This window comes from Cheilinus undulatus, linkage group 23 (genome assembly GCF_018320785.1).
Source record: "Cheilinus undulatus linkage group 23, ASM1832078v1, whole genome shotgun sequence".
Taxonomy (NCBI): Eukaryota; Metazoa; Chordata; class Actinopteri; order Labriformes; family Labridae; genus Cheilinus; species Cheilinus undulatus.
Genome location: NC_054887.1, coordinates 8,523,285 through 8,543,380, shown reverse-complemented (window position 1 = coordinate 8,543,380; position 20,096 = coordinate 8,523,285). Strand labels below are relative to the sequence as shown.

The 20,096-nt window shown below is 40.5% G+C and overlaps 1 protein-coding gene across 5 annotated transcripts in view; it reads left to right on the top strand.

Moving 5' to 3' along the window:
* il15ra (interleukin 15 receptor subunit alpha) overlaps window positions 1-17,644 on the top strand; it is a 28,927-nt gene extending 11,283 nt beyond the window's left edge. The window contains exons 3-8 of one of the 5 annotated variants that reach the window (XM_041780609.1): window positions 4,168-4,221; window positions 4,420-4,461; window positions 6,538-6,645; window positions 9,892-9,984; window positions 13,168-13,258; window positions 13,387-17,644. In XM_041780609.1, the coding sequence (XP_041636543.1) occupies window positions 4,168-4,221; window positions 4,420-4,461; window positions 6,538-6,645; window positions 9,892-9,984; window positions 13,168-13,258; window positions 13,387-13,468 (470 nt within the window). In that variant the 3' untranslated portion in view covers window positions 13,469-17,644. Of the gene's footprint in view, window positions 1-4,167; window positions 4,222-4,419; window positions 4,462-6,534; window positions 6,646-9,891; window positions 9,985-13,167; window positions 13,259-13,386 lie in introns of all 5 variants that reach the window. The other 4 variants (XM_041780607.1, XM_041780610.1, XM_041780611.1 and 1 more) reach the window with 4 other exon arrangements.
* Window positions 17,645-20,096: the final 2,452 nt, after the last annotated feature.

The window sequence follows — 20,096 nt, the reverse complement described above, 5'->3', positions numbered from 1 at the left end:
CAAATAAAGGTGGAAAAATGCATTCTCAACATTCTCAAGTAACATATTGTTATTGCACATGACAGACACGCAAAAATGCCACTATCTAACACTATTTTTTGAAAACAAAACACCACTCTTGCTCTCCTTTTACTCTATTCCTTCACTCTCCTTTTCTCACTCGTCTGCCAAAGCTGCTGGTGAGAGGGACAGAGAGCTATGGTAGTAGACCGTCGAGAGAGAATGAGCCCAGAGCACTGGGAGATGAGCATCTTTATCCAAGAGCAATGTCCCTACCCAAGATGTTTGACACCCCTAAAACATTCTTCCTGCCCCCTCTGTCTGCTGAGACCCCCACCAGGACTGGGCCTCATCTGGACACAAAGGGACCTTTTGGTTCACACCTGGAAGAGGGTTTCACACCTACACAGGAAACCTGGCCCAGCCAGCCTTTGTTGTTCTCTCTGTACATATGCAGTAAGGTTGACAGCTATCGTGTCTGTGAGAGGATATGCATCAGAGAAAGAGTGGTGGACGGTGTTCAGACAAAGGAAGCTTAAACTTGCTACTACACTGCCGTTTTCGCGGTGCTGTCCGACATTACCGTAATATATATATACCACACATCATATATTGCCAAAAAGCACAGATTCTCAGCTCTCTGTCAGCGTTGGAATTTTTTAGATTGAGCAAGCTTTCAAGGAGTTCCAGTTTTGAGAATCCGTGTAGTGGTCTCGCAATATTCTGGTGTTTTGCCATGAATGCCCACGTCTTATGGTTGCGTGTACTGTAATGAACCATATATGTGCGCATGCCCACAGTTCTCAGCTTTCCATGCCAGAGTGACCAACACAACCACAATGGCTGACTTGTGACAAATGCTGGTTGAAGAATGGGATGCCATCCCACAGCAGTGTGGGACCAGCATGCAGTGGCGGTGCCAGGCTGATGTGGCTGTGTATGGTTCTTTCACATGCTGATGAGTTCCTGTTCTTTCATGAATGAATTCTTAATTTGCCAATATGTCTGTTTTTCCAGACTTTAAACATCTAATCCACCAAACAACACCAAACAAGAGTCAATGAGAGAATAAGCTTTTTGGCATTGGCATAGAAGATTTGGCAAATTTTTCATGGGTGCAACCCACATACTCAGCTCTGCTGCTCATCCCACAAATGCATGTTCCTTACCAATGTAGCACCATTTAAAAGGGAAATAAACAGGCTTTCCAACAGTATAAGATTTATTGCCAAGGAGCATTTTTACAAGAATGAAATAATCTACCAAACACAAATTTCCTCACTTTTTGGGCTAAGTGTGCAAGCTTGTACAACAGGCTACAGCTGTACCCAGGAAAGCGTGAGAATGGTGAACCAGATCCTTAAACACAAACATGTTTTCATACACTCACAAATGACCTTCGGCCCTTGGAAAGTTGAAAAATGCACAGCCACCCACATGTGGTAGGCGTTTGTATTCCAAAAAATCACCTAACTCTGCTCTCTGGAGCAGTTCATTGAGGATTAGAGGATTTATTCTGTGGAAATTAAATTGGATCATATTTGTATTTTTTTAGAAATGCTCTAATTCAGAGCCTGTGTCCACATCTGGTGCTTTTAGCACTCATTTTCACTATAGAGTCGATATATTTTCAGCACTCAACACTTTCAGTGTGAGCTGTTTTTGTCGTCCTTCTCAAAGAGTTTAACTTTAGGAACAGCGCCACACTCATCAGTGTCACTTCTCCCTCACTGGACAGTTAAAACCAAGAAGGGGCGGGACTTCTGATAATGGCATAAGAGAAATCGATCTAACTTGTCTTTTGGGGACTATTTCAGGTGTGTACCTGCTGCCCATGTATGAGCAGGATTCTTTTAGATTGTTTTTATGTTTTGTTGGTGATATTTACTTAAGAAAAGAAGTATGAAGACCAAAGCTCTGTAACAGATACTACTGGGGAAAGCAGAGGTCAACTTTCATAAGCTTATGTTATTTTAAATTTTGGTTTGAAATAAGTCATTCATTCATCTTAGCAAAAATAAGTCAACAAGAAGCACTCTAAAACTTAAACTGTATTAAATTTTGCATGAAGTGTTTAACTAAATAATACTGGAATAAGATCAGGCAAAGGTAAAGAGAAGCTGTAGGAACAGCAGAAGCACTTTGGGTATTAGTGAGGCAGCAACATGCACATACATTTGGACAGTGGAGTTTAAATGAATAAATAATTACAGTAAAATGATGTTATTTATTAACATAAGCTGAAATTATTTTGCCTCAATTACTTTTTTAATCAGATAAGCCATATGAACTGTAAAAGAATCGATATTACCGCCTTGAATTAAAGAGATTCCTATTCGCACAGGGTTAGTATTACCTCTGGACCTCCTTGTGTGCTCAAATATTGTCAGTAATATACTGATGTTTTTTAACAAAGCAAATTACAGACATGGTCAGTTCACACAGGATTAAAATCACAGACTTCCTGTGGTATTATTACAAGTTAACAGAGGTTCCCCAGCAATACCAATCCTGTGCAAATACAGAATAAGTTTTGATGCAGTGTCCATGTATTTCTTTATTTTTAACCAATTCAGGTTCATTAGAAACACTATAAAAAAACAAAACCTTTCAAATCTGAGCGATAGTGAGCAAATCAAATGTATATCTTCTTCATCATCACGATTTTTTTTTAAATTTAAACAGTTATATATGAGATTTTTTGCCTCACAACCTGCAAATAAGTTGAAACCTCACTAGATATATTTTGAAAGTAAAAGTTTAATTCAAAAGCAGATAGAAAAAAAAAAGGAATTGGAACTAGGTCTGGGGAGAGTGATGGGAAACAGAGATATTGGTGACAGACAGCAGTATGTCATCAGCATAGAGTGAAACTAGAACTACTGCCTGGTAGTTTAATGCCTCCACAAAGTATCCTGAACAGAGAAAGGGCCAATCCCATTTCAACCTTTAACCTTCCCCTTGCCCCTTGAAACAGAGTGGTAAGGGGTCGAGGCGAAAACCTTCCCGTAGGAAGCGAGACACCACTTGAATGCTGTTATCATCACACATAAACAGCTGCGTCATTGGAGGGGACAATAAAGCTTTGACCATCTCATTCATGCTATGGATCTCCCTTTTGTTCTTCTCTATTTATTTATACTGTTAATAGCTCTGGTTTACACATGTACATACCGAAAATACAATAAAATCCAATCCCCAGTGGCTAAAGATTGAAAACACAACTGTTGTGTTTCTTTAATCATTATGCCAAAATATTTTACATTTATGCACTTCCTTCGTAGTCCGTTGTGCCATTTCGCAAGGAAGCCCAGTGCATGGAGGGAAAGTCATCATACCCCTTGGTTTCAAGTGTGGTCCTGGAAAATCTTTGTTTCAAGGGATATGTAGCCCTGGTCCTTGATTTAAAATAGAACTGGGACACCCCTTCACCTGATATGAACACGCAAAACCAATGGGTAGAGCTAAGATAAGGGCTAATGGGGAGAAATGGGATTCACCCAAAGAACAGTCAAGAAGAAAGGCTGTTTTTTCCTGTGGTAGTGTTACTCATAGAAATGTTATAGGACAGAGCTGAGTGTGAAGACGTTTCATTTCCAAAATATATTTGGTATGTCCCTCAGTCAAAGTGGAAATTGCGTTTAAGAAAATCATGAGATATTGCATTCACAAGGAAAGGATAAAAGTATTTGGCCACCAGCAGGGATTGTAATGACGTTGTATTCAAATACATGCTTTTTAATATGGAGTTGGCCCCCTTTGCAGCCTCATCAGCCTCGACTCTTCTTGGAAGACTTTCCACAAATGTTGGCGTGTTTCTATGGGAATTTGTGCTCATTTATCCTGTAGAGCATTTATGAGGTCAGCCAAGAAGGCCTGGTCTTGCAGTCTCCATTCCAGTTCATCCCAAAGGTGCTTGATGGCGTTGAGGCCAGGGCTCTGTGCTAGCTGGTCAGGCTCTTTCCCACTAAACTCATCAAACCCCGTCTTCATAGCCCTTGCTTGGTGCATTGGGACACAGTCATGTTGGAATAGAACGGGGCCTTTCTCAATCTGTTTCCACAAAGTTAGAGGCATAACATTGTCCTTACAGTGTATCGTAGTCATATTGTCAAAATTCAGTTGATGACAAAGCTGCTCATCTGTTTTTTTGTTGTTGTGTTTCAGTTGTCCCAAGACAAACGACAACACCACCACCAGCGGTAAACATCACAGAAACATGTAAGTGTTTTTAGGCCATATTAAGGCCATGTGAGTCAAGGCTTTCCATCCCAAAGTAGCATGAACATGGAGTTTTAAGACCTATTATAAATGTTCAGTCTACAGCTACAGACATAGAGAATGAAGAAACTGTGCTCTCCTTGAGCTGGAAGAAAACCTTTCTGTCATATTTATGATTGATGATGTCTGGTGTTTCAGGCGGTCATACTGATATTCCAGATGAATCCACCACTACAGTCAGTGAGTTCTGTGTTTGCATGAATATTGAAGACAGAAAAATAGTAATGAACTATCAATTCATAGATACTAATGATGAAACTGAACCACGCTTGTTCTCATTTTTGGAGGATTATATTCACTGCATGAAATCAGGTTCTTGGTTTGTATCCCTGCCAAACAATATGGCATCTGCATCTTCTCCGCATGTAGCATGGGTTCTTTCCAGGTATGCGGCTTCCACTTGCAGTCCAAAATCACATTCTCTTTAGGCTAATTAGCATCTCTAAATTGCCCATCGTTGTGAGTGTAAGCTTGAATGTTTGTCTCTACATGTCAGCTCTGTAACTGACTGGGGAGCAGTCCAAGGTGAACCCCACCGCTTGCTTAATGAGAGCTGGGATTAGCTTCATAAATTCTCTGACCCTGCCTGGGATATGCAATGTAGAAGATGAATGGATGAACCTCAGATAAGTTATTCAAATGAAATACGTATCAATTGCAATGTTTGATTTTTAGGTGGTTGGACAATGCACGGACAATTCAAAAGGGGAATAATGCAAGCAATTAATAAGAAATCAAGATGATAATTAAGCACTGAAATTTTCTGAAAGCATAGAATGTAGGGCTGTCTATTGGTGTTTCTGTGGTGTGTGTGCCTTGCCAGGTCAGTAATGATGGATTTTCGTATTGAATTTGCAAAGAACCCCATGATTATTTCAACTAGTTTTGGTAAGTTTATTCAAGTTTTAACATTTTTCATCTTTATGTCAAAGGTCAGGATGCCAACCATTAAACTAGTCCAGTTTGGGGTGCAAAGATGAGTAAATGAGATACAGGGCCTATAAAAAGTATGAACCCCTTTGAGTGATTTACCCTTTTATTGATTTTTATAAATCATTCATGGTCAATAAAATGTGACTTTTTTTTACCAAAAAAATACAAAAATAAATCTAAAAGATAAGGTCAATTTAACAAAAATATGTAAAGTAAAATAAATGACTGCATGAATATGAACACATGAATTAAAGTGACAGACCCAATTCAACAGAAGTCCAGCTAATTGGTGCTAGCAGTCTCACGATTAGTGAAACGGGGATCACCTGAGTGCAGTGAATGTGTCTCAACTGATTGTAGTGTAAAGACACCTGTGTCTGGAAGGCCCAGTAACTGGTGAATCAGTATTCCTGCACCATGAAGACAAAAGAACACTCCAGACAACTCTGAGAAAAGGTTACCAAAAAAAGTCAGGTTATGGATGCAAAAATAATATTCCAAGGCACTGAACATTCCCCAGAGCTCAGTTAAATCCATCATAAAGAAAAGAATATGGCAGCATCATGCCACCACTTCTTGGCTGTCATCCCTTGAAGGCTTGTAAAGGTCGAGGGTAAAATGATTGTGCAAAATGATAGGAAATCCTGGGGGACTATTTTTTTCATTTTGCAAGAGAACTACGGCTTTGTAGAACATTTTTTCAGTCAAAGCCCAGACCTTAATCCAACAGAGACTTTGTGGGCTGTTCACTCCCTATCAGCTTGAGCTGTTTAGGGAAGAAGAAGGGAGTAATAGCAGTGTCCAGATGTTCAAGTCTGATTGAGACATATCCACACGGACTCAATGCTGTGACTGCAGCCAAAGGTGCATCCACTAAATACTGACTTGTTAGTGAAATCATATCGACCACGATTGATTATAAAATCAGATTTATAAAATCAGTAAAAGGGTAAAACATCAAAGGGGATACAACTCTTTTTAGGCCCTATATCGAAACGGTTATCCATTAAGTAGCATCTCCTTCCGTTCTTTGGAGCAAATTGGTTTTGGGGTTGTAGGAGTTGCATCATTACTGTTATAGTTAGAAGCAGATCTAATCGTAGTAATAATATTAACCAACTAACATGACAAGACCGACCCTTGCATGTCTCTTTCGGTCTGTTGAAATCTGAAGAACAGCATGCTAACCTACTCATTTAGCACACATGACAAAAATTGCTTGCAGCAGTAATTTTCAAACAGATTAATATTTCCACCAGTATTAGATACAGTCATGCCTTCAGCTTTATAAGTAGAAGTTTATATGTCTCTTCTTATCAGCAGCCCCCTCCACGAGCCCGCAGACGACTCAGAGTTTAAGCCCCTCAGCTTCACTGACTGCAGAAACAAGCAGCACAGAGCCAACCTCACATGTGTCAGATCAATCACAGGGTAAATACTGAACAGCCACACATGCTGTGCTTGCTTGTTAACAGCAGATCATTTTTTGGCAACTTAACATCAAACAATCTAGATCTGTTTTTTTGAAACTTCTAATGATGGTTTTGAGAGTCAGACACATTTGGTCAGTATTAAAGAAGTCAAAGGCAAACTCACAGGAAGCATCATGGAGGCTATTCAAAGTGCACAAAACACAAAATCAGGTACTTAAAGCAGAAGACTACAAGATCAAAGAAAATTAGAGAGTGCAGCTACAGTTCAGTGTAAAGTTTACAGTAACAAAATTAAGCGATTAAATGCATTTTCAGTGGTTCAGGGAGAGAGAGAGCAGCTTGCAGCGCTGTCAGTCTACAGTTTGATTTTTGCTCTAAAACGATGTTAAGTCATTCAGACCAGACAGTGTAGAGAGATCGAGGAGGGCTCAAAACGCTGCATCATCAGCTCTAGACGTGCCCTCAAACGGGTAGCTCGGTTGTGGTGGGAAAGCAAATCCCCTGCTGCGCCGGGCTGCCGTGCCGAGTCAAGCCGAGCTGCACCATGTAATGGAAAAGCCCCACAAGTGTGGTACTGTAGTGGATGCCACCAATGAAGTTTCATCCTTGTCGGATATTCCACTGTCAACTGTGAGCGATATTATTAGAAAGTGGAAGTGTTCAGGAACAACAGCAGCGCAGCCACTGGCGAAAGACCATGTGGAATCCCAAAGAGGAGTCAAAAATTACGAACAAGCTTGGCATATGAAAGTCGCCAACTCTGCTGATTCCATAGCTTCTTCTTTTAAGGTTTGGCCTCTTATACCCAGTGAAGGCCAGTCTTAATGCTTCAGCATACTAATGCTATGCTCCCATCTTTGTGGTAGTAGTTTGGGGAACACCCCATTCTATTCTAACATGACTGTGCCCCAGTGCACAAAGCAAGGACTATAAAGACATGATTTGATGAGTTCAGTGTGAGACTGGCCCCCAGAGCCCTGACCTCAACCCCATCAAGCACCTTTGGGATGAACAGGAACGGAGATCGCGAGCCAAGCCTTCTCGTCCACCATCAACAGGCTCCAAAGATTGAATGGGCACAAATCTCCACAAGAACACTCCAAAATCTTGTGGGAAGCCTTCCAAGAAGAGTGGAGGCTGTTAAAGCCGCAAAACGGGAACCAATTCCAAACTTAGAAGAAGTTCTTCAGCGTTTCTCCCGTACCGGGCCGCAACACACACACGGACCAGGGCGGCTGGCTTTTGACATACCCACTGCCATTCTAGAGCATCATGTCCAGTTTGGGCTAGCAGCAAGTGAAATTGCTGAGAGGTTTGGAGTTTTGAAGAGGACAATCTTATTGGCATGATGATGCTCTAGATCAGTGATACTCAACTTGCGGCTCGCGAGCCGCATGTGGCTCTTTAGTGACCAGTTACGGCTCGTTTAAGGCTTACTTGAAAAAAAACCCTTTAACTAAAAATATTTATGAAGGTAAACACTTTCATCAATAAAGATTCATGTTAAGTCACATCAATAAATCTGCTTCCCGCATGAAGAAGACAGGCTTTAACTTCCAAATTTAAATGATTATTATTTTAAATCCATATATCATTGCTCTTGGATGCACTCCACGGAGGAGTGTGTGTAAGAGAAGAGCGCACACACTCAGACAGATGCACGTTTTCCATTTTGCACACATGGACTATCAAGGAGTTTTTTTAATCTATTAAAAATCCTGTAGCCAGTGGGCTCTCTCACTGACCTCAACATCATAGATTAATGTAAGCTCCTCGGTATGTATGAAGCTCTGTGTCAGGATGGATCCAGCAGGATTTTAAAGGAGTGACGGACAACAAAAAAGTCCAGCGCAACCTCTGCATTGAGGTCTGCTGTCTTATGTTCAAATTGAAGCTTCCCATTTCCTCATTTTAACTTTTTCTACAGCCATATCCTGCAGATGCTCTCTGACATCCAGATCTTATGACAATTACGCCGATGTGCGTCAATGAGCATAACACACACGGACCACACGTGGAGATAATGTCAAATCTAATATCTAGGGAAATTTGTCCAAACGTGGGTGTTTTATTTGATCTTTAATGCACTAATGATCATAAATATTGTCAAAAGAGCAGAAATATAAAACCAAAGCTCCAAAATAAAGCAGGGTGAAACAATGTGTCTGGAGAGCTGCAGGTGTGAGGCAGGGCTGGTTTTAGTCATTTGGAGGCCCAGGGCAAAGACCAAAATGAGGCCCCTCCCGCTTTAGCAAAAGAATTAATAATGAGCAGACAAAAATTAGAAAGGATCTCAGTCATGTTAATAAAGCCACAGAACTCCAGTAAATGCCCCAGTGTGAGATATAAATACCCAAAAAGCCAACCATCATTCATCATTTTCTTTGAAAAGCATCTCAGAGCTCAAACTCAGCACATTCCAATGTATTCAAAAATCTTTAGATCAGGTGGAACTTTCATAAGGCTGGTGTTGGGCCAAAGACTGTTATCTCCAAAATGACCACTTTTCAGGGAATGAAAAGTTTCTAATTTATTAAATGATATAAATATAATTTCTAAAAACAAATTAAAATCATGAAAAATTGAGAAACAAGGTTTTAGCCTGTTGTCAGTGATATATAAAACAATTATATGCTCATTATCAGTGACATATTGGTTTTTCTGACTCGACACAGACATATGCATCCCATTTAACCTTATAATTATCCACAAATCCAGTTTTATTTCATTTCAACTACAGATTAACTGATATATTATCAACCTTACATTTCGGGTTTGGATTGTGGCTCTCGCTAAAATTTTTTCTAGACAATGTGGCTCTTTGGTAGAATAAGGTTGACTACCACTGCTCTAAGTTTGTGAACACTCTTTGGTCAATATCTTGGTCAGAGAGAGCGGAAATGACTCCAAGAACTTCAGTAAATCCTTCTACTTTGCTAGTCAGATGTTCAGGGCCCTTGGGAGATCAACAGTACAGCCAGGGGCACGGGGCAACTCTACTACCCTCTCAGTCAGTACCCTAGACTGGCTCCTTACTTCTCTCCAAATGTGTGGACTTTGTTATGTTTTTAACAGGTTACTTTCCCATGCCCCTGGTTATATCCAAAGACATCCAGAGCATGATGTGGGTTGTGTCAATCCTCCAGTGGTGCCCTCAGGTGGGCTTAGTGGCCAGCTCACCAGAAACCTGGCTGGAATTCAGATTATTATAAAGTCCTCATCTTTTTCTCCATTTGGATATTAGATTTTCATGGAACCACGGCAAAGGACAGGATACAACCAACCCCAACTACCACTAAGCCTCTGAACAACACAGCCGTTCCTTTTGTGTTGTCAGGTAAGTTTTGTCCATTTTTAATCCGTTTTGCTGCATGTCCAACAAAAACACCATCAGGGGTTGTAATTGGGTCAATAATGGAAGCTACACTAGGCTTTTTATGTCCATTTCCCACACCATGAAATGTATCTGGCAGTTTTGTTTTCATGTATTTATTTATTTAACCTTTATTTAACCAGGTTAGTCTGATTGAGATCAGAGATCTTTTTTCCAAGAGAAACCTGCCCAAGAATGGCAGCAGCAAAAATCCTTCACACTCAAACTTGAACAGTTCGGAATAAACAATAATTACAGTAATAATGAAACATCAGCTAAAACAGTGGCATATAGAAAGTCTGCTGTTAAGAGTTTTCACTAGAGATTTAAAACATTAAGATGCAGAAAAACTATAAGCCTCCTTTCTCAACTCAGTTCAGGCTTTGGGAACAGCAAATTGTAGGAAGTCAAATGAACTCAAGTAATGCAATCTATCCTTCAAGATGAGTTTGTTATTTGTGTCCTTAAAGCAGCTCAGCTGACTTTAGAATGTAAACAATGATGAGTAAGAGATCCACAGTTTTGTTAAATCTCAGTGTACCGCGATACACAGTCCAACATACGTAGACTCTGAGCAGAGGCGGATCACTATCCCCTTAGTCGAGAACAAGTAAAAAAAAAAAGTGGACTCAACTAGCTTCTTTTTTACCATTAAGGGGAAACTGGGACAGGAAAACCTATAACTTTTTAACAACATAGTGAATGTGTTCCTTAAAAGACAAAATTTCATCAAATAAAAAACCCTTAGAAAGATGCAGTGCAGTGTCTTGGCTGCTCCTTGCAAGGCCGCCAATAAGGGAGGACAAAGGAGAGAGTTTTCTGGGCCCATGGAGGTCAGCAAAATTATGGTCTGTTGTAAAGTTAAGTTGTGATAACCATGTTTATTTTTTTTACCTGAATAATTACCGCTCTTATCAGAGCAACAAATCATCTTTTATTTGTTTGTACCATAGTATATAGCCACCTTCAAAATGAAAACCCCTTTTAAAACATAATCAAATGGGTTAAAAGTGTCAAAATGGGGCTGAAAGTAACAAAATATGTTTAACGTGGCAAAGGAGGTTGAAAGTGGCAGAAATGGGTTAACAGAGGTGAGAAATTGGCTAAAACTGCCAAAATAGGTTTAAAATGGCAAAATTGGACAGAAAGGGTGGGGAAATAGTATTTAAAAAGTAGCAAAAATGGGTCAAAGAGGAAAAAATTAGGCAGGAGATGGCACAAGTGGCAAAACAGGCAAAAGAAGTGGTGAAAAGGGGTTAATAGTGGCAAAATGATACATAAAAAGTGCTGAAAGGGGTTAGTGGCAAAAAGTGAACAGAGGCAACAATAGGTGGAAAATGTGGTGTAATAGTCTTGAAAAGTTGCAGAAATGGGTCAAAAGAGGAAAAAATAGGCAGGAGGTGGCACAAATTGGTTGAAAATGGCAAGAAAGACAGAAAAAGTGGTGAAAAGGGGTTAGTTGTGCCAAAAAGGGGTTAACAGAGGCAACAATAGGTGAAAAACGTGGTGAAATAGGATGCAAAAAGTGAAAAAATTGGTTAAAAGTGGCAAAACTAAGGAGAAAGGGTGGTGAAAATGTATTAAAAATTGGCAGAAATGGGTCTAAAGAGGAAAAAATGGGCAGAGAGTGGCACAAATTGGTTACAAGTGGAAGAACTGGGCAGAAAAATTGTTTAATAGTGGCATAAACGGGTTAACAGTTGGTGGAAAAGGTGGTGAAATATAATCAAAATTTGACAAAAGTGGGTTGAAAGTGGGTGAAAAGGCGTTACAGGTGAAAATAAGGATTGAAAGCGGCAAAAATGTGCAGAAAGTTGGTGAATTGGGATGTAAGAGGGGTTCAGATGTGTTCAGAGTGGCAAAAATTGGTTTCAAGTGGCAGAAATGGGTTAAAAGAGGCAAAAATGGGCTGAAACTGCCTAAATGAGTTTAAAGTGGTAAGACATTGGCAGAAATTGGCAGAAAAGGTGGTATGATAGGGTAAAAAGGTGTCAAAAACTGGTTAACAGTGGCAAAATATGGCACTAATTGATTTAAAGTGGCAAAATAGGCAGAAAAGGTGGTGAAAATTGATGTTTTTTTTGCAAGATTGGACATCAAAAGTGGGGAAAAGGGGTTAATAGAGGCAAAAACAGCATCAACAGAGGCAACAATAAAAAAAAAAACAGAAAAAGTGGTGAAAAGGGGTTACAAGTGGCATAAATGAGCATCAAAATTGGAGATATTGAAAAATCTAGCAACGAAGAAATCTGAATTTGTAGATGAGAAAGTCAAAAATAGTTGAATGAATTGAAGAACATCCTGCTAGAAGAAGCTGTTTTCCTTGCAAAAGTCCTGCATTTGAGAGCCTAATTAAAAAATACTTACTGGGACTGTGAAACAAAGTGTTGGCAGCATCATGATGTGGGGATGCTTTTCAGCAGCCGGCCCTGGAAGGCTTGTAAAGGTAGAGGGTAACATGAATGCAGCAAAATAGAGAAAAATCCTTGAGGGCAATCTTTTTCAGTCAGCAAGAAAGCTACATCTTGGGAGAAGATTTATTTTCCATTGAGACACTGACCCAAAGCATACAGAGGAAGCTACACAGAAATGGTTTAAAGACAACAAGGTGAATGTTCTGGAGAGGCTGAGTCAAAGCCCAGCCCTCAATCCAATGGAGAATTTGTGGCTGGACTTGAAAAGAGCCATTCACACCTGATCTAACAGAGATTGAGCAATTTTCCACAGAGGAACGGAGTTAAATTGCAGAGTCCAGATGTGCTAGCCTGATTAAGACCTATCTACACAGACTCAGTGCTGTGATTAAAGCAAAAGGTTTATCTACTAAGTACCAGGCACTGTGTTCTTTTACTTGATCAATGATCAAGGTTTAAGCACTGTTTAGGACATTTTGATCTCCTCTCTTAAACAGGGAAATGACAAAGGCAGATTTCCAGTCCTCGTTGATTTTAGATTAAAAATAAAACCTAGTGGCGCAGCCATAAAATCTGAAGCAAGCTTTAAAAAGAAGATCTGTCTGGACCATCTGGTTTAAGTTTGAGGGTTTAGGATGCTGATGAAGTCAAATAGTCAACCCCTTAAACCAAACGAAGTTTTCAGGAGAGTCTTTGGGAACATAAACATGAAATATTTCTCCCTTGCTGACAGAACTGAGCAGTGGGACTACAGCTGGCCTCACCTCTGCTTTGCTGGCGATTGGCTGTGCTTTGATTGGAATCAGCTTCTGGTGCTACAAGAGGTGAGCAAGAAAACAAAGGGCCTCATTCACTTATATCCTCTTCAGCTCTTATTCTTTTTTCAACATTTTCTAAGAGAAAGTAATAGCAGTAGAAGTCATGACTATTTTGTCTTTGCCTTGCTATTTAGGAGGTCTAAAAACAATATCCCACCAAATGCATCAGAGGAGGGGATGCCCATGAATCACGTTCCTGCCGAGCCGGAGATGTAGCGTTTGGTCTCTGTGTGCAACAGAGCACCATAATGCTGTTGCCTTAATCTCTATGCCATGAAGAATGGACGATTTCATGACAGGACTGCTGAGAGAGTGATTGACCCTGGCTGAAGACCCATTAGGTATCCTGTGAACTGGCTTGTTGTGACATAGTTGTCAAGACCCTTGACTTTTTTAGGCATTGTGGCTTTATCAGAGAGGAAAACCTGAGCGATATAAAGGAAAAACATCCAGCAGTGGACGGGTGTTGGAATCAAGACTTTGGACTTAATGGTACACAGACTTTAGCACTGCATATAACAAGCTATAATGATGATCTGGTGCTTCAGCTGGACATAGCCAAAGTCCAATTATTGCATATTTAGGAAAGATGCCAAAAAAGTGGACATGTGGTGTAGGCATGGTTGCATTAAAAGATAAACTGTCTCTCATTAGGTGCAGGATGCAACACCTTGACCAAAATCTTCTGGATAACTTTACCAACAGAACACACACACTTTCAATCCTGTTTCTGATGCAGTGAGAAATCCATTGTCATTTTCTATTAGTGAACTTTACATCTTCTGGACCGAGTGATTTCATAAGGACTTGCTTGGTGCATCCACAAAAATGCTGATTTACTTAAAATTAAAAAGTATTTTTGATTTACAGAAGCATCCAGTGACTGTGCCTCTGTCCAGTCTTGCTGGGGTGAAAACAAAAAACCCAGGTTTGCCAAGCAGGTTATGATAATGTGACAAATAGATTACAGAAAGTCATCAGTATTTTAGTAATATAGTGCTGCAGGGATGGTGTGTCATTCAAGGCCAGTGGTTCCCAAATGGTGTGCCTTGAGGCAAGTCGAGGTGTGCAGTAAGAATTTGTACAACCATACACTAATAACTACAACTATACCAAAAAATCTAGCATATAGCATTAGTTAAGGCAGGCCACTGAGCCTTGCTCTGCTTTCCTGCTCCCTTTGCAAGACAACCTTTACAACCCTCCTCCACCCCAGCTCCTCCTTTATTCTGCTTCTGACTTAATCAGTGTCATTCTGTTGTCACTGATGGGGGGGGGGGGCTTCTCTCCCTGCCTCAGTCTTTCTGTTAAGCCTGATTTATGCTTCTGTGTCGCGTCGTCAGCGTAGCTACGCATAGCCCTCTGCGTCGACACCGACCCCTACATCGTAGCCTGACACGCACCTCCAAAACATCCTAACTAAGTGTCGTGGCGACGTGGACCACAAGGGCAGTGATTGGTCTGTTCAAAATGTCATTTCTCCATCCAGGTCCCTCAGTGGGCGAACCAGTGTGGTAAATTCACCCGTTTTCAGCCTCGACTTGTTTAGTGGTCGTATTTACCACCTCTTCCCTGTCGCCGGCACTTCAACGTTTGAAACAAAAGAATTTGTTCATCAATATCAATACTCCAAACACACCTGCTCCACCTCGGTCGCCATGACCGGAAGATAAACAAGCATTCGGATGTGACACCTCTGAAACCACACACACACACAGCCACACCCCCCTAGTGGCATGGCGGTGAATTGCAGAGCGATGCGTTCCCTCGAAGCAGAACTTCGAATGGTCAACGACGGCGTTGCGTCGACGGTCACAAAAGCATAAATCAGGCTTTATTCAGGACTGATGCTGAACCCAAATGCTAGACACAGACTGAGGCCCCATCCACACGGAGATGAATTCAGGAGTATATGCAAAAGTTTTTTGTCGTCCACACGGAAACTGCGCTTTGAGAGGCCGTAAATGCTACTTTTGGAAACCAAGTCTCAGAGTTAACAAATCTGTAATAGCTTACTGTTTCATCTGTGTGGACAGCCAACCACATCTTTCTTGAAACAATTAAGTCACACATAGCGTAGCACACTTAGGCCACATGTGCATGTCGAACCGAAACAAAAATGGTGGATTACAGGGTTGTGTTTGTGCTGTAGACGCTACTGTGCCCATTATGGCTCTTACAGCAAAATCTGATGCTCCTTTAACACCATGGTGAACAACATACACCATATGTTCTTAAATCCAATGCGGAGAACAACCAGAAGGGCAACTAGGAGAACGTTTGTGGCAGTTTTCTGTGATCTTCTCTCTTTGGTGCATTTCTGTGGCAGTGTTTCAGTACCACTTACAGGCTTCGCATAGATATTACAGCATTTTCAGTCGTTTTCAGTGGTTCTGTGCTTACATGGACATTTCCTGAAATGTCCTTGTATTTACAGAAAACGTTTTCAAAACAAAACGGAAATATGTGGTTTTCGTCTCTGTGTGGACAAGGTCTGAGGCAGGGGTGGGAGCAAAGGCAGGAGTTGAGCCAGGAATGCTGTGGGAAAAGAAGAAAACAAGTGTAAGAAATTCTGCCAAAAACAGGTAGCAAATTCATAGATAGCTGGAACAAGTCTGTGTAAACAGAGTCTAAGATCTGGCAGAGTAGCGGAATTGAAGCCCAGGGTTTGTAGAGGAGATGATGGAGATGGATAGAAGCTGCAGCCAAACTCCTGCACACCAGAGCCCACTCCTGCAATCAAGCAGAAACACACACAGCACTAGGAGGCAGAGGACATGACAGGAATGTTTCTGCTTAATACTTTTCATGTAGGCTCATGGAATCCCAAAACAGCCACACCGCCAATTATAAACAACAGCATTGAGTGCAAATTTATAACCGCTGTTTGTTGACAAAGTGGTCCTGACTGAACTAAAGATACTGCCACACTTATTTAAGAGGGTATTTTGCATGGATATAAATATGGTGTGCCTAAGAGTTTGGCTTGATTTTATGCATGCCTTGGGCAAACAGAAGGTTGCAAACCACTATACTGTAGGCCAACCCAGATGTTAGCATTGGCAGGTTCCATCATCCCGAAGCCTCTAAGTTTTTTCAATGGGTTATAGATGCAAAATGAGCTCTTCTGTGAAAGATTTAGTTTGTAACTTTTATGTGTTTTTATCATGATGATAATGTTCTGTTATAGAAGAGTGATTCTCAACTGGTGGGTTGCAAATGTTGACCTGTGAAAGCAATTACCCACCAAGTCTGTACTATACAAACCCCTAAGTGGGCAGACAGTACACCCATGTATTTTTTATTTTTTCCCGTGATGAGTAAATTTTAGTCTTTTTCTCAAGGTTTTGGCTTATTTATGCTCTTTTACTTGGGGAACAAAGCTAGTTTTCTTAAGATAACAAGGAAATTCCTTGAAAAATTACCAAATTTCAATGCTATATCGGGAGAATGGATTAAATTTAAATGCATGCATGAATGTCCTTGAGTAATGACGTGCTCTTTGTTCAGTCATGTTTTGTTCCATTTAGGGTCCCATCTTCAACACTGCATTGCATAAATTTGAGTGGTTGAACATCTTTTTAAATTTGGGTCGTGATTTCTCATAAAGAAATGGTGGTGGGTCCTACTGCCCAACCATTTGAGAACCACTGCTATAGAAGACTCTAAAATACTTTGACCTTGTGTGTAAGCATCTAACCAAAAGCTCATTCAGAAATCTAAAGGCTTTGAGAAGATGGAGCCAATGCTAACTTGTGAGTTTTATGACTTTACTGCAGCACTCTATTATGAACAATCTTTAAGACTGATTTTTAAAAGTTGACAGTGTGTGGACCATTTTAAAACCTTTGAAATACCAATTTTCATTAATGTATTATTAAATGTGAGCATTAACAACACTTTTTATGTGTTTTCATCTGGTACAGCAGGTTACTTGACACTATAAATATGTTTAATTGTACCTCTTCAAGTATGTTTTGTGTTATAATTCTTACATTTTAAATGTCAGACACATGAAACACCACAACCATGAATATATCATTCCAACAGGCATCTTCTGCATAGCATGAACTGCATGCATGTTTATTCGTTGTGTCTCAGTCCATTAAAAACAATAATGAGCTGTGATGTGGATGATTATTTCTTAATTCTGTTCTTAAGAGTGTTTCTATGGCAGCTTTCACATCAGGGATCCATGCCCAGATCAGAGTACCCCAAAGTCTGGCTCCATCTGGTCAGTGTGAACCCAAGTGTACTGTGCTTTGGCATGACTCCTGGTCTCAAGCACAGCATGTGGGAGATGTGAATGCAACCGGAAATTTGTCTGCGAGTAAAGCTGTAAAGTGAATCCTAAATCCTGTCCACACAGAGCATAAACAAATGTTAACCTGAGTGGGTGTCATCTTTGTCTTCTTGGTGGATTTTTAAAACAACTTGCCCTCCAAAATCTATGTTGTTAGCATTAGCACAGCCAAAATAAATTAATAAAAAGAAAAAAAAAAGGCAAAAATAGACACTTGGAAGGTGTCTCTTGAGAGTGTAGCATTTGTCGCCCCTTCTTTTGAACAGTACAGAATCAATTACCTCTGCCAAGGAGGTTATGTGACCAGCAGGGTTTGTGATTAGTTTTATTAGCAACATAACTCTAAAACTTATGGACGGATTTTGATGACATTTTCAGGAAATGTCACAAATGGCATAAGGAAGAACTGATTAGATTTTGGGAGTGATCCTGATCACCGTCTGGATCCAGGAATTTTTTTAAAGGATTCTTTACCATTGGGAGATAGGGCTAATGGTGGAGGTCTGTGCTCTCTGAGTGCTTTTCTAGTTGTTAAAGTAGCAGAGAACTATGAATAAAGGCCTAAGTTATAGCCGTTATTTAAATTTTATATTTGTAAATGACTAACTGTGGTTTAAAAGTGTATTTTGCTAGAAGACTAGCTCCATAACTAGCTTAAGAAAAACGATTCAAAACATATATTGTTACCCTTTACATTCCCAATTGAATAAATGTATTCATAGGTTATCATGCTAGCTAATAAAGTTTCCATCAAAAGTACCAAGGGCTAAGGATTAGCTATTTAGCTTGGATGCAAAATGGTGCCACTGACCTGCTGTGCTTAGCTAGGCTATTTAGCAACCTAGCTTTTTAAGCTAGTTTTGCAAGCAGACAGGGCAAACTGGGAAATAATCAGACCAGCTACACCGTTGGCTAGCTTTTAATCTTTGTTGGCAACTTAAGTAATATAGAGTGTTGTGTTTCGTCACCCTTTGCATTTGAACAGTACAGAATTTATTGTTAAAGTAGCAGGAAACTATGAATAAATCCCTTGGTGAAAGCCATTACATTGTTAACATGTCTGGACCAGACTCTGTCCAGCTGTTTTTGTTAAGCATCTGTATCTTGAGAAATGTTTGCTGAGGCCACAGCAAACATTTGTTCACCCTGCTAGCACTGGCTAATTTATGTGCCATCTCGTCACCCATGTGTGTTCAAGCCTTGTTCTAAGGTCTTTCCACCTACATTTCACTTCCACTATGTCAATTAAAAAAGGCTCCAACTTTTGGGAATCATTAGAGAATTTGCAGCTGGAAATATCAAACCACCCACACTAATCCAGTGGTCAGTCCAAACAGCTGAGCTAGCTTCCTCTCCTGTAACACAAAAGGCATCTCTGGTATTATAACTGCTGTTTGACTCCGTGATATCTGCTATAATGTAAACAGCCATTCAAGACAAATGTGTTTTAGATTACCAAATGATGCCCTCAGTCTGAAAACCCCCAAAAAACCCACAACATACAGTGAATGCATAGGTATTCAGACCATTTGCAGCAACGCTTGAATTAAAGTTTAGGTTCCTACAAGGCCTCACAGCTTTCATTGCATATCACAGCAAATATCACGCCACATGCTCAAAGGAACTGCCTGCAGAGCTCAGAGACAGCATTATTGCAAGGCACAGATCTGGGGAAAGCAACAGAAACATTTCTACCGCACCAGAGGTTACCAAGGGCACAGTGGCCTCCATAATTCTCAAATGGAAGAAGTTTGGCACAACTTGGACTCTTCCAAGAGCCGGTCACCCAGCCACCCAACTGAGGGATCAGGGGGAAAAGGGCCTGACCAAGAACCTGATGGTCACTCTGACTGAGTTCTAGAGATCCTGTGTGGTGGTGGGAAAAAGTTAAAGATGGACAACCATCAATGCAGCCCTCCACTGTTGTGGGCTTTATGGCAGAGTGTCTCGGCAGAAGCCTCTCCTCAATGTATAACACATGAAAGCCTACTTGGAGTTTGCAACAAAAGCCCCCGAAGAACTCTCAAACTGTGAGAAACAAGATTCTCTGGTCTGATGAAACCAAGATTGAACTGTTTGGCTTTAATTCTGAACATTTGTCAGACCGGTTCTAAAGGGATTTCTGGATTCAACAGGTCTGGCATTACTCAGGCTTGGGTATGGCTAGTGAAATTTAACTCAGCTTTCTGAAACACTGAAGTACGAATGGTGTTTTGAGGTTTCTTCACTGAATGCTTTATTTTAAATATCTTGAGAGTTTCAGCTGCATTTGACTAACCCTGAACCATCAATTCTTTTGTTTGACTTGCCTTTCTCCAACAGTAAACCTGATAGTGAAGACACTTTTCCAGCCAAGCAACAACTTCAGTTTCATTCCCCTGAGACTGTTCTGCAGCCTAAAGGTTGTCAGAATCCATTTGATAATTATTTCTTTTGTCATTGAACTGAAAAGCCTTGGTATTTTAATGCTGTGATTATAAACACTGTTCAACAACGTTCCAAGGAAGCTACTGTTGATTGGTAGCAGCTGCTTGGAACTCA